Below are 14259 nucleotides of genomic sequence, written 5' to 3'. Positions count from 1 at the left end.
CATCGAGGGCTGGAAAATACTCTTCGGCCATTTTGGCTCCACGATGCGTTGTTTATTTTTCTTCCTTGCTTCTGCGGAGAAAGAAAGAAAAAGGTCAGTACCCTTTTTTAACCCTCCATCTCTCGACCGTCTACTCGCCGTGGGTTTTGTTGACTGTCTCCTAATCGCGAATGCGTGACAATGGCTAATATTAGTGTACAATGAAGAGCTTGTGCAACTCTAAAACAGGTCCTCCCAAACTCTACTGGATCTCAATAACCTTGGATTTTTATGGAAGGCCAATTTTCACCTACCATTAGGAATTTTGTTGAACCAGAAGCCTTTGTGTATAATTACATCTGTTCATCTGTTTTCTAAACATGCTCAGCAGAATATACTGTAAAGTGAAAGTGGGTCAGAGTCTACCCTGGAATCACTGGGAGCAAGGCATAAAGTTGTGATGATTATGATATTTTACTTAAATATGTATCAAAGTTTAACTCCAATATGAGGCGGACGGAGATTCCAGACAGATCTGGGATTAATATTCAGAAATGTAAGAAATCTAAAAGCAATTAAACAGGAAAGGATGAGCTCACAGGCAGGATCAGAAATCAAGAATGTCAACAAGGAACTGCTTTGGAAACTAGTTTGCTCCAGTTAAACAACAAGGTCTTTCCTATGAAACAATGTGTAATTGCAGGGCATGAAGCTTCGATAATTTTGCTGTGTGACTATTCCCATCACCAACAGAGTTGGATGTAATGTGGTTGAAAGTAACACATTCATATAATCGGATTACATTTCCCAGTAATGACACACATTGCAGTTTAAATTCTTGTACTCACATTTAGAAATAAAGATTTTGAGATTTACTTTGGGGCGGCACGGTGGCGCAGTGGGTAGTGCTGCTGCCTCGCAGTTGGGGACCTGGGTTCGCTTCCCGGGTCCTCCCTGCGTGGAGTTTGCATGTTCTCCCCGTGTCTGCGTGGGTTTTCTCCGGGCACTCCGGTTTCCTCCCACAGTCCACAGACATGCAGGTTAGGTGGATTGGCGATTCTAAATTTGGCCCTAGTGTGTGCTTGGTGTGTGGGTGTGTTTGTGTGTGTCCTGCAGTGGGTTGGCACCCTGCCCGGGATTGGTTCCTGCCTTGTGCCCTGTGTTGGCTGGGATTGGCTCCAGCAGACCCCCGTGACCCTGTGTTCGGATTCAGCGGGTTGGAAAATGGATGGATGGATGGATTTACTTTGTAAGATAATAGCTTTTTAGTTTTACAACACATTGAAAATACATACAGGTTAACAGATGAGATTAGACAGCAGTCCCCGTAGACTATGATGATGCTGATGACATTGTGATCTGTAGCGATAGAAGGGAGCAGGTTGAGGAGACCCTGGAGAGGTGGAGATATGCTCTGGAGAGAGAGGAATGAAGGTCAGTAGGACCACCAAGACAGAATACATATGTGTGAATGAGAGGGAGGTCAGTGGAATGGTGAGGATTTAGGGAGTAGGGAATCCATCCCCGGATGGGTTTATCCATTCCTGGGAATTCAGGAATCCCACATTTCATTCCCGGGAATCACGGGCTCCCGGGCATCTCACATGTGAACGGTTTTAGAACGACTGACACTTATTTTTAATGAAACTACTGCAATATGTTGACACAAATAAAAGACTAACCTTATCTACAAGCAGTTCATGCTGTCATAGAAGTACATGCATCTTTAGTTGTGGTAATAAGAGCATAGAAAACACAATGACCTCACAGGTGGCACAGTGATAGTGCTGCTGGTTTGCAGTAAGGAGACTGTGGAAGATTGTGGGTTTGCTTCCCTGTTCCTCCCTGTGTGGATAGCACTTTGAGTACTGAGAAAAGCACTGTAAATGTAATGAATTATTATTATTAACGTGTACAACGTGCGGTCATCCATGCAAGAGCGCACCTTCATGCAGAAGTACGCCAGCCGCTGAGAAAGCACGCTCTGCCTCCACTGAAGTAGGCAGCACAATCATCAGATACTGATACACTTGTTCTAAACAATGCCTGCTCTTGCCGTTGCACTGAAACACCGCCTTTTCAGCTTTTACTGATGAATCCAGTTTCTTGTCATCATTCTGTGATGGCAAGTTTCTTGGCACAGATATTGTGGATGCAACAGACTGACCATTGCAATTTCAAGTTTCTGTTCAAAGCTGTTGTCTGATGGAGTGCAAGCTGCAGCAATGGCGCCACCTTAATTATTTTCAACTATAACTCTGTTATTTCTTGATCGATTTTTACACTTTTACACGCTATATATGCAAGTTTGACCGTTACCATTTTCCCGGGAATTACAGCAGTTTCATTCCCAGGAATGCAGGAATGAAAAATGTCCGGGAATCTCGGGCTCCTGGTAATTGGGAGCCCAGGAATGGATTCCCTATTAGGGAGTAGAGTTGGCGAAGGTGGATGAGTTTAAATATTTGGGATCAACAGTACAGAGTAATGGGGATTGTGGAAAAGAGGTGAAAAATAGAGTGCAGGCAGGATGGAATGGGTGGAGAGTCAGGAGTGATTGGTGACAGAAGGATATCAGCAAGAGTGAAAGGAAAGGTCTACAGGATGGTAGTGAGACCAGCTTTGTTATATGGGTTGGAGATGGTGGCACTGACAAAAAAACAGGAGACAGAGATGGAGGTAGCAAAGATAAAGATGTTAAGATTTGCATTGAGTATGATGAGGATGGACAGGATTAGAAATGAGTACATTAGAGGGTCAGCTCAAGTTGGATGGTTTAGAGACAAAGTCAGAGAAGCGAGATTGTGTTGGTTTGGACATGTGCAGAGGAGAGATGCTGGGTATATTGGGAGAAGGATGTCAAAGATAGAGCTGCCAGGCAAGAGGAAACGAGGAATGTCTAGGCGAAGGTTTATGGATGTGGTGAGAGAGGACATGCAGGTGATGGGTGTAACAGAACAAGATGCAGAGGACAGAAAGGTATGGAAGAAGATGATCCACTGTGGCACCCCCTAACGGGAGCAGCTGAAAGAAGAAAAAGGAAAAATGTAATTCTACATTAAGGAAAACAGAGTGAAGTGAAAAGCAGTGTGTCACCGGGAACTTCACAATTAAATACGTCATAGCTACATTAATAGTTTTGTTCCTTGTGATGTCCAGCCTCTTTTTCAAAGACCTCATAAGAATTTAGATTTATAGAGGCAAATTCTTCAATATCTAATCTAACACTATAAACCTCATGAGTTGTAAAATGTACCACTGCATCTCAACATGAATTTCGATTTTTTTCACTACACTTCCATAACATACCAACAAATATTGAAGAAGAGTCTGACTACAAAAAAGTTATTTCTGTCTTTACTTTAATTGTTAGCTAATGTAATATAGTTAATTACAAAATGTAAATGCTTTCTTTTTGAATGCCGCATGCCATTTTTGATAGTGTAAAGAGCATAGAAACAGGAGAGACGCGCAGACGTGGATGTATTTGTTGTGTTACTCACTAAACACTGCAGGCAGCTGGCCTCATTCAATCAATGAGTGCTCTTGTGTGCTACACAATACACTAGCAATATGTTTAACATGTACTGACTCCATGTTTGTAAGTGATCAAGTGGTTAAGTCCATTTTATTTGGAATTGTTAAGATGCATTTTTTATTAAGAATTTTTACAGTGAACTTGAAGCATCTGCTTGCTAGTTTATATGTTTGAAATGACACAGAGCTAATGAACATTTTACTTCTTAATTCACAATCAGTACTGTTGTTTTTTTCATCCTTACTAAAATATTGAAAACTAGGGGGCTTTGCCCCCTGCTTGCTTCACTCACCCACCCCCTTGCAAGGATGCGTTACACTCCAGCCACTTCGTGTCTTTGCTGCTCACATTATTAAGGAGTTATTGGGGGCTGAACACACGCTAAGGAGATAAGGACAGATCAGCTGCAGCCTTTCTGCTGCTGCTGCCGAGCTGCATGTTCTACTTGTCGTGCTGTGCATCGATCATTTAAAAGCCTGTACAACAGCTGTCCTTTTGTCTCACTGTTTTGTCTCATGTGACATTAAAGTGTCTCTAGCGGAACTTCAAAGTGTCTTCCTAGAAAATCAAGTATCAACCCAAGATATTTTTATTATAGTGGAGAGATGTATTTGGGTGTCATCTATATATTTCCAATTGGTACATATTTTCATGGTTTTAGATAGCAAGATACTTAGCAATGTGATTACTTTTTCAAGAAATAATATAAAGAATAGAAAAGTAAAATGTAAAGATATTACACTACAATTTAAAAAAATAATTTGTAATGAATTGCCTTCTTCTACTCTGGTCACCAGCATGTATCTAATAATATTAGAAAAATCAATAAAACAGTAGAACAAAATATTAAAATGTATTATGTCATTCTGATAGTAGCCCCAGCTATGGTGCCATTTCATCACAATGCACACTCACTTATACATCAGTGGCCACTCACACCAAGCTAATTTAGAATTATCTGTTAACCGAACAAGAATATCTTTGGCATATGAGAGGAAAACTGAAACTCATGGATAAAGCCCAAGAGTATACAGAAAGAACATATAAATTCTACACAGAGAGTAACCAGGACAGAAATAAAACTCTGGTCCTTGGAGGCAAGCAAGAAGTTTGGGTGCTAACCTCTGTGCCAAACAGAAGGAAATATAAACTATTTCAAAGGGCCTTAATTAGAAAATTTGATGGAATGAAAACAAGTGTCAAAACACCAACCACAAAATAGGCTTCACCCATATCTGACTGAAACAAATTTAAATTAAGTATTATTTAAGCCAAAGTTGCATTTATATACATAAGCTGTTTTGAAAAAGACACTACTTTTTCCATGTATAAAAATACTGTAGTTAAAAACATATTTTTCCTAAATGACATTACTTATTCTTATTATAAGACTGAATTAAAAAAAGAGGTTTTAATGATGGTTATCATTTAAACTTGTAAATTTTGGATTCAACAAAATGGTGGCATCGAACAGAGTCAGATGCTGAGTGTTGAAGACCAGCGAGAGAACACATGAAGTGATTCACAAATATACACTCTTCTTAGGAATGGCCTGACTTGGGTAAACCTCCCAGCTCCTTCGCATCACTTAATTTTCTTGAAAAAGAGTTCAGCTGTGTGCTGATAGAGTTCCTTTTATTAAGGAACACTGATGAGCGTCTCTTCACTAGATAGATGAGCTCCTGCTGGAAATCATTGCCCATGAAGCAGTATAGCAAAGGGTTAACAGAGCTATTGGCAAAGACCACACAAAGTGTAAAAGGCATCAAGGTATCTATGAGAGCCTTTAACTTGCAACTTGTAATGAGGTTTAACATGGTAAGGATATCAAGAAATGTTAGGATGTGAAAGGGAAACCAGCAGATGAAAAAAGCCAGCAGTACAGCCAGCACCTTCCACAGGACCTTGTCCCTCTTGTGCTTGTTTATCTCCAGGTACAGCGTTTTCAGCAGGTACTTTCCAATGCCAATGTAACAGCTGATGATGATCGAAAATGGAACAAGAAAGCCAAGTGTATTTTTCATTAGTCCCAGTGCAGCAGACCAGGCAGAGAAGTCGTCCTGAGGGAAGTCCATTATACATGCGGTCACCTTGTACATTTCCAGATAGTATGTGTTTCTGAAGTAAATTGTTGGAAGACTTGAGAAAAAATCCAAATTCCACACCATCATGGTGATAAACTGAGCCTGGCATAAACTTCTTCTGCTCTGAGACTGTAGGGGATGCACAATAGCAAGATATCTGTCCACGCTCATGGAAGCAATGAAAAATATGCTAGCTTACAAATTAACGGACAAAACAGCACCACAGATTTTACAGAGGAAAGTCCCAAACGTCCAGTTGTAGTTTTGGACATAATAAACAGCCCATAAAGGAAGACTCAGGAGGAAAAGCAGGTCTGCAATTGCTAAATTCAAGATATAGGTGTTCACCACTGTTTTTCTGCTGACTTTGAGATAGCGAACAACTATAACTATGGTGTTGCCAATAAAGCCAATAACAAAAATTGTGCCATAAATTGTAGGAATGAGAAAGGAGTGGAAGTCGTAGAGCAACACTGAGTGATACACTGATAATTTCTGTATTATCTATATCTATTATTTATTATTTATTTATTATATTACATATCTTACACATCAGTATTGCTGCTACTTCTTTGTCTTTGTCTTGTCTTTGTGCAATGTCTTGTCTTGTTTGTGTTTTAATTTAAATTTAATTTAAATTTAAATTTTAATTCTATTTTTAAATTATTATTTGCACGTCATGTTGTTACACTGTGGACCCTGAGCTTCGCAATTTCGTCTATCTGTATACTTGTATATGGTTGAGATGACAATAAAGTTTACTTTGACTTTGACTTTGAAAAGCCTGGTGCAGATGTTGTGGAGGAAGCTTGTAGACAGGGATGACCTTATACCAGAAGACCTCCTACAAGACTGGCAGGAATGGATAGAGGAGCTTCCCAACCTACAGAACATAACCATTCCCCGCTGTTACACTCCTGCATGTGACCGGTCCTCCTCTGCAATCGAGCTACATGTATTTTATGATGCTTCTGAAAGGGCATATGGTTCTGTGGTTTACCTTCGGATAGAGAAGAGCAACCAGATTCATGTGGCATTTGTCATGGCAAGATCCAAAGTGGCACCTAAAAAACAATTATCTATGCCCCGTCTTGAGCTTAGTGCAGCACTGTCTGGAGCTCAGTTGGCAAGGATGCTGAATCAGGATCTCACATTGACAATCACTCGGACAACCATGTGATCAGATTCAACCACAGTGCTGCACTGGATCAGGTCTGAATCATGTCAGTATAAAGTGTTTGTGGGGACAAGAGTCGCTGAGATACAGGATTTGGTTGGATCTGAGAACTGGAGTTATGCTGATTCAGACAGCAATCCTGCTGATGACATTACCCGTGGCAAGACCCTGTTGAGTTTCTTTCAGCCTAGTAGATGGAATCATGGTCAAGCATTTCTACATCAGTCTCCAGCTGATTGGCCTGTTTGCCCCATCATGAAGATAGAGGAATCAGAGGAGCTCCGTAAGTCTGCATTTTGTGGTAATGTATCAGTTAGCAATACTTCCAAGTTTGACTGGAGTAACTGCACAACATGGGATGATCTCATTATGGCCACACATCGAGCCCTACATGGGGCAGCTGCTTCACCCATGTCTTTAGAAACACTCATAGAAACAGAAGTTGCTGTCCTCCAGAGATCACAGTGTGAGTGCTTCCCTGAAAAAATCAGTGCTCTGAGGGCTAACAGACCTGTGTCTTCTAACAACCATTTAATATCACTTGCTCCATCACTAGATACTTCCTTGGGTCTACTCAGAGTGGGAGGCTGACTTCGTAAGGCTACTGCACTACCTGAAGACACAATTCATCCTATAGTACTAGCCCCAGACCACCAAGTAACAATGTTAATAATTCAAGATTATGACAATCGTCTTTTACATGCTGGTCCAGAAAGAGTATTTGCCAAATTAAGAAGGACCTATTGGACACTCAGAGGTCGTCAGGCCATAAAGAAACACCAGAGAAGTTGTGTGGAGTGTAGGAAGTGGCGCAGTAAACCAGTTGTACGTCAAATGGCTGATCTCCCCTCAGCTCGACTACAAATTCATCATCCCCCATTCTGGTCAACAGGGATTGACTGTTTTGGCCCTTATACAATCCGTATTGACAGAAGACATGAGGAAAGGTGGGGTATAATATTCATATGCCTTACTACAAGGTGTGTGCATCTGGACCTGCTATGAAGCATGGATTCAGATTCATTTTTACTTGAAGTCAGACACTTTGTGGCAAGAAGAGGGAAACCTTATGAATTCCTATGTGACAAGGGCACCAATTTCAGAGGGGATGATCGGGAACTCCAGGAGGCCTTTGCTGCATTGGAACCAGATCTGAAAGCCCAACTAGCTAAGCAAAAAATTAATTTCATGTTTAATCCACCTCATGTTCCACATTTCCGTGGAGTGTGGGAGAGGGAAATTAAATCTGTCAAGTCTTCCTTACAAGTCATTTTGAAGGACCAAGTTGTATCGGTGGAAGTTCTGATGACTTTACTGATTGAGGTTGAAGGTATTCTCAACTCTAAGCTGCTAGGGTATGTGTCATCGGACACAGCAGACCCGGACCCTATCACACCTAACTTACTGCTGATGGGGCGGCGGGATGCATCTCTTCCTCAAACTGTGTATGGACCTAGTCAAATTATGGGACGCCGACATTATAGACAGAGCCAGGTCATTGCTGATCATTTTCGGAGACAGTTCATTCAATTTTTTTTGCCAAATCTTCAGCTCCAACAGAAGCGGCAAAATTCTAATCTGGGTCTCAAGGTTGGACAGGCTGTTCTAATAATGGATCCACAATTACTTAGGGCTCAGTGTCCCGTCGGACGGGTTATGAAGGTCTTACCAAGTGACAATGGAAGGATAAGAGCTGCAGAAGTGGACATTAAAGGGAATAAATACATCAGTCCGGTGTCCAAACTAATTGAACTCCCGGAAATGCCTCAGGATCAGAACATAATTATTTGAAAATTCAGCAGAGACCTTTGTGGATTAGAAATTTACAGTGTAAATTTGTGGGGCGGCTGTACAAAATACCCTGCTTTATGCTGAACCTAGGCAAGACGCCCCACAAGACTATTGCGCATGCAGTGCGTTTTGTTCCTGAATTGTAACGTGCTCACAGTCTTTACCTGCTTGTTTGCGTTTTTCCAAGTTATAGTTTGCTGTTACCTTTTGTAACTGTGTGTTGTGCGTTACTGACAAAGTAAGTCGTTTCTTTTTTTGCAGCGCTCACTGTAACTTAATATCTTAGTTAATGTCGCAACTTATGTCGACTGTCAGTACAAGTATACAAAAGTGCTATTATGGCAATGTTTGCTGTTTGCGAATGAACATATTGTTAAGTCTGTGCACTGTTGACCTTTGGGGAGAGATGCGCTGTATTTTACTTCGCTCCAGGACGTTAAAATGTGTTGATTTTTGCAGTATTAAACGTAAAGGTTTTAAAGTAAACGAATGCCGTCTTGGGCGTTACGCTGTACCTTTTATTCTGGTTAATAGTGCCACCTACTGGTTTGATTAAACATTATGTAAAGTTGAGTGATGTTTAACATTGCTCTTCCTGAATACTATGTAACTTTGACATTTAATTAGTTATGTGCATATTTGCATTTCATTTGTATTTGTGCACTTATTGTTTTCCTTTATTTTCGTTTAGATACCACACATACACTTATGAATACAAATATATTAAAGTACTTGAAGCTGGCTGGAAAAGGGTGTCATCTACTCTCTGGTGTAGCTGCGGTTCTTTCTAACCGAAGAATTAGGCCAGCAAGTGTACAATCAGCACAGTAACGTACAACTGTTTCTCAAAGTTTGACGAGGCAGAACGCAGTTTAAGGCAAAGAAAAACAATCAAGGATCGATGGCGATGAGCCTATAGGTGTGAGAAACTGAGCTCGATTCCCGCTCCATTCCCCGTCTGTGTGAACTTAATGTTTTGTGTTTATTTTGGGTTTTCCAGATTCCGTTCACAGTACAAATAAGTAATCAGGTGTAATAAATGAATCTTGGCGCGCGCTTGAGCGTTCCCTGCAGTGCTTTACAGTTCCGTCCCGGGTTGAAAATGCGAGTAATGCGTTTTCTTTATATAGCGCCTTTCCCATGGTCAAAGCGCTTCACCGAAATTGGGTTGATTCCTGTTTTGGAGCCGAGTGCTGCGCCTGTCGGTAACCCGTGACCCAGTAACTGAAAAACAGAGATCGTGGGGGTACATGAATGAATGTAAAACTTTGTTATTGTTTAAAATCACGCATGTTGGTGTTTATAATATTTTACTTATATTTGCTTTGCAGACTCTTTATCCAAAGAGACTTACAAAAGGAGGTCAGCATAATCGGGTAATGTAATTAACATTAATATTTTATGACTCTGTAAGTGAAAGCACTGTATAAAATAAAGACTGATCGCGTGAACAAAGTGTAATACTATTGTACATTACGAGATGTTTAATGAGAGTTGATCGCGTCCAGTTTTTAAAGACCAATTAGAGACTCTCAAAATTTAACACAATGGTCTTCTCTCATCCTCAATCTCGATCGAACCAATTCGGATTAGCTGGATGTAGCACGGAATGTAATACTGTACAGTAAAGCCCCAGCGAGGGTACAAGTAGTGAGGCCCACTCACACAAACACCGTCAAGGAGTCAATTGGGAATTGTTAATAAACGTACCTGAACGTTTTTGAAGGTGAGGAAGGAAAGGTGGTGTGCTTACTTGAAATCCCTACAAATATGAGAAGTACCACACCCAAACTGTCTGGTCTCCCCAGTCGCTGGATCCATGGAGTTGTAATGCTATTCATCGCCCAGCCCGTTAGCATTCCCAAACTGTTACACATTTTATAAGTTAGAAGACTTGTTTTATTCATCATTATTAATAAAACTCAGATGCAGAACAAAGAATGGCACTACTTCTCCTTGCCTTTGTTATTACGTTTATATCCCACCTTAATGGTTTGTGTGGGTTTTTCTTCGTGCACCGCGGTTTTGTGCCACGTCGACAGATCGGTGACTCTAAAGTGACCCATATGAGTAAGTCCGGATGAAGACCCCCACTGACCCCCACGGTAATGTAACGAACATAGCTCCCTAACAGAGAGTTGATCAATTTTATCATTTTTTTCAGCGCACTGACTCGTGATGTTTTCATGCAGCGCAATTCATCCCATGCTTGACCTCTGTTTGCGGAGGCTCGATAGTTTCATAGAGTAGAAGTAGGGATGTTGATCCGTCGATTGTTTCAACGAGCCGGGGTGCAAGATGGAAAGGTCCATTGATGTCAAGTGCCCCTGGGTATGCACCCAGAACACTCTGATGGCAGAGCCGCCTCTGCAGAGCGCGTGGGCCCCACGATCTGCTGGCCAGCAGGAGTGACTGCGGCTTTTAGAAAGGGTGGGTTCTGCCACATCCAGTGCTGGTTCTTGCCTTGCGTGTAGTGCAGAGCGGCTCAATCGTATTCATGAAACGATCTAATCAGAGTGATGACATACAAATTGAACATTAGTTCTGATTGATGGTTTCGATAACATTCGATAAGCATCAGCTAAAAAGTAATGTATTCGATACGAATGAAATGTGAATGAAATGAATGTTTATATGAAAGGTGATTAATCCTTTCCATTAATCCTGGCAATGACGGACGCTGCTAATTTAAAGTAAATACTATCATTAACACTTTTTGTAGTCCCTGAATGATCGCTTGTGTTATTTAACAGCTTATCATTATGGGTTTCTGTGTGTCTGACACAACATTCTTGAAAAAAGAGAGAAAGAAAAACAAACCCCTAAAAACCCCACTGTTAGGTAATTCTGCTCATCTTTCTTCAAGTACGGCCAGTACCAGAAAGTGCTGTGAGAGGAGGGGGTAGGTGGGGGGTATTGGGGGGCGCCAGAGGGGCTGGGTCCGTTATAAAGCAGGTAGCTGACACCTGTAGAGCTCAGGTGATGAAGGTGCCGCGGAGCTCTGCTGGGCAGAAGAAACGCCTCCAGTAAGAATGGTCAAAAACTTGGTGTCTAGAATGGAACTTCACTTTGCAAACCGTGCTGTAACGAAAAATGAAGATGTAAGTGATATTTTCTTCTTGTTGTTCCTTGTACCAGAAAAACAAGGGTAAATGTGCTTATTGCTTTAAAAGCCAAATAAAGAAATAAGCAACAGTATGCACAAGTCTGGAGCTGTAATTTAAACGCAAATGCAATCATTTTGCAGATAGTTTTAAGTTAATCAAATAGTTTAAAATTGTTCATTTCTAGCCCTAATGTGGGATGACAGCATTAGAAATCTAGAAAAAAAGTCAGAGGAAGGAAGGATACTCCCAGAAGGTTTTCTTTACAAATGAGCAGACACTGGTTCAAAGGTTTAGTTACTGACAACCTCATGGGCTGCTCATACACTGTAATTGCTGTATATCTCTGGTGTATCTCGTTATTTACTTTATACAGCAATATTGTGTGTAATACCTATACTTAATGTGACAGTCTTTTGCTGTTTCTGCATCCGATTTCTTCCAGTTAAGCCAGTTTTTCTTCCCACATCCCACAAACATTCAGGTCAGGATGACTGCCTACACCAAGTTAGCCCCTTGTGAATGAAGCAAAGTATTGAGAAAATAAAGTCAGTAAAGGCTGGGAAAGTGCACTGCAAAAAATTTTGTCCTTTCCATCTTAAAATTTTCTAGTGACCTGTTGCACTCAACAATTTTAGTTCACCTAATTAAAGTTGTGCAAATTGATTATTTTGATTTGTGTTGACATCCTTACCATGTTGGCTCAAATAACAATAATAAGTTGTGTCAGTTAAATGTTTGGTACTCATCAGATCAGCTTGTTGTTCTAATTACAAATTCTGTGTTGTATTAAATACTGTTGTTTAGTTAACTACAAAGCCAGTATCAAAAACCAAACACAACTGTGAATTTTATGCTCTACAAATTAAAACTAATACAGAAATTATTGAATAATACAGGACAAAAAGAAAATACTTTAAATGTTTTATTGACATATCACTTTAAATTCTTAACATTTATAACTTTGCAGCTGCAATATTACTGTGTATTTAAGCTACACAGAAAGAATGCTTTATGTAAGAGCAATAGAATGGTGATGGAATCCAGATTTAGAGACTTATTTAGAAAACAAATAAATCAAATAAGACAATAGACCATTTAACAGTCAATTCCATTTAACTAACATTTTTTAAAACAGTGATCAAAGACTTTTTTTTCTATTCAAAAGCAGGTGCCCAAACTGAAAAAATTAACTGGAAGTGTTACACAGAAATTTGTATTATATTTGTAGATATTTTGTTTTTTAGAGATTGCACTCTAGCAGTGTAGTCATTTCCAAGGTACAGGAACACTTTCTAGACCACCACAAATGTGTATTTAAGGTTCTTGCGATAGTTCATATTAAAAGCATAAAGTGGGCCAAACAGGATTGTAAAGGCATTTGTAAAGTTTCCCAAGTTCTGCATAACCACCTCCTCTTCAAGGACAATTACAACATTTACTGCACTGCACAGCAATCTTGAAGGGACGCCATTCCTGACCAACTCTAAAATTCCCATCGTAATGTTCCTTGCAGAATTCTACAAAAGACATGAAATAAAATTAGACACTTCATAAAAATGACCATTGTCATGAGTATCACATAAACTGTAACAAGGTATCAAGTTCTGCATATATTAATGCAAGTTACTCCCCCATAAAACATCAAACTGATGCACCATAAAATGAGGAAAGCAAATTACCAGGATGTTTTTGAAATTGAGGCCAGCTCTTGTAGGTAGAAGGGAAGACTCAGAAGAACAGTGTCTCTTCTGTGTGCTGTTAAGTCTGTGGTCTGTGAAAGAAAAGAAAAACAAAACCAACACAAGATAAGGTCAATGAATGGAGGAAAAAGAGATTGCTTAGCTTATGATACACAGATAACACTAAGCTGAAGCTAAAAAGAAAAATCTAGATTACTCTGAAGTTGATAAATTGGTAAAATTACTTTAGATACGTTATCTACCTGTATATCCTGTTTTTCTAGTAGATTCTCCATTTCCTCTTGAGCTCTGTACATCATAAGCAAGCCCACAGTAGAACTGTCCAGTGATGTTAGGAGTAACTTCATGATCAGCGCAGGTTATGCGTAGAAATTCTGCATAAACCTATGTGTAAGCAAGACAGCGAGTGAGGACTGAGTTAATAAACTGCAGAAACAAACCAAGGGTATTTAAGACATTAAAGTGACATGTGAAATTTAATACTTACCTATTCTTCAACAGAAAGCCCTGGCCATCGTTGTTTAATTGTGTATAACATTGGCTGATCCTGTTGCATGGAAAATTTACAATAGCAGCACTGCATTGACTTTTGTTGAGAATTAAACATCTAAAATAAAAACATGACCAAAACAAAAAGTTATGTATTTAGAAGATTTTCAAACAGTAAATTTACATATAAAGACTCAAAACTAAAAACATAGTGGTGCTTACATGAATCTGATCACTGACAGAGAATGTTATAAACTAAAGTAAAAGTTCACCCTGGGCAGACATACCCAGTGTTAAATTCAAACTGGATAATGCATCCAACTGGAGTACTGCATAGATGTGTTACAATGTGCTGAGAATGTCATACAGTACATATTATTAATAACATTAATTG

General features: G+C 39.9%; 1 protein-coding gene and 1 long non-coding RNA gene across 2 annotated transcripts; both read right to left on the bottom strand.

Annotated features, from left to right (window-relative positions):
* Positions 1-4891: 4891 nt before the first annotated feature.
* Positions 4892-5868, bottom strand: LOC114663143 (type-2 angiotensin II receptor-like). The gene has a single exon (XM_051935439.1). The coding sequence runs from the start codon at positions 5770-5772 to the stop codon at positions 5059-5061; it is 714 nt and encodes a 237-aa protein (XP_051791399.1). The 5' UTR covers positions 5773-5868; the 3' UTR covers positions 4892-5058.
* Positions 5869-12677: 6809 nt separating this feature from the next.
* LOC114662552 (uncharacterized) lies at positions 12678-13765 on the bottom strand. The gene is made up of 3 exons (XR_003718004.2): positions 13619-13765; positions 13356-13447; positions 12678-13193 (listed from the first exon to the last, which is right to left on the bottom strand). It is a non-coding gene; the product is annotated as an uncharacterized LOC114662552 (long non-coding RNA).
* Positions 13766-14259: the final 494 nt, after the last annotated feature.

The sequence above is a fragment of the Erpetoichthys calabaricus genome, chromosome 12, assembly GCF_900747795.2.
Source record: "Erpetoichthys calabaricus chromosome 12, fErpCal1.3, whole genome shotgun sequence".
Taxonomy (NCBI): domain Eukaryota; kingdom Metazoa; phylum Chordata; class Cladistia; order Polypteriformes; family Polypteridae; genus Erpetoichthys; species Erpetoichthys calabaricus.
This window is presented reverse-complemented; position numbering and strand designations above follow the sequence as displayed.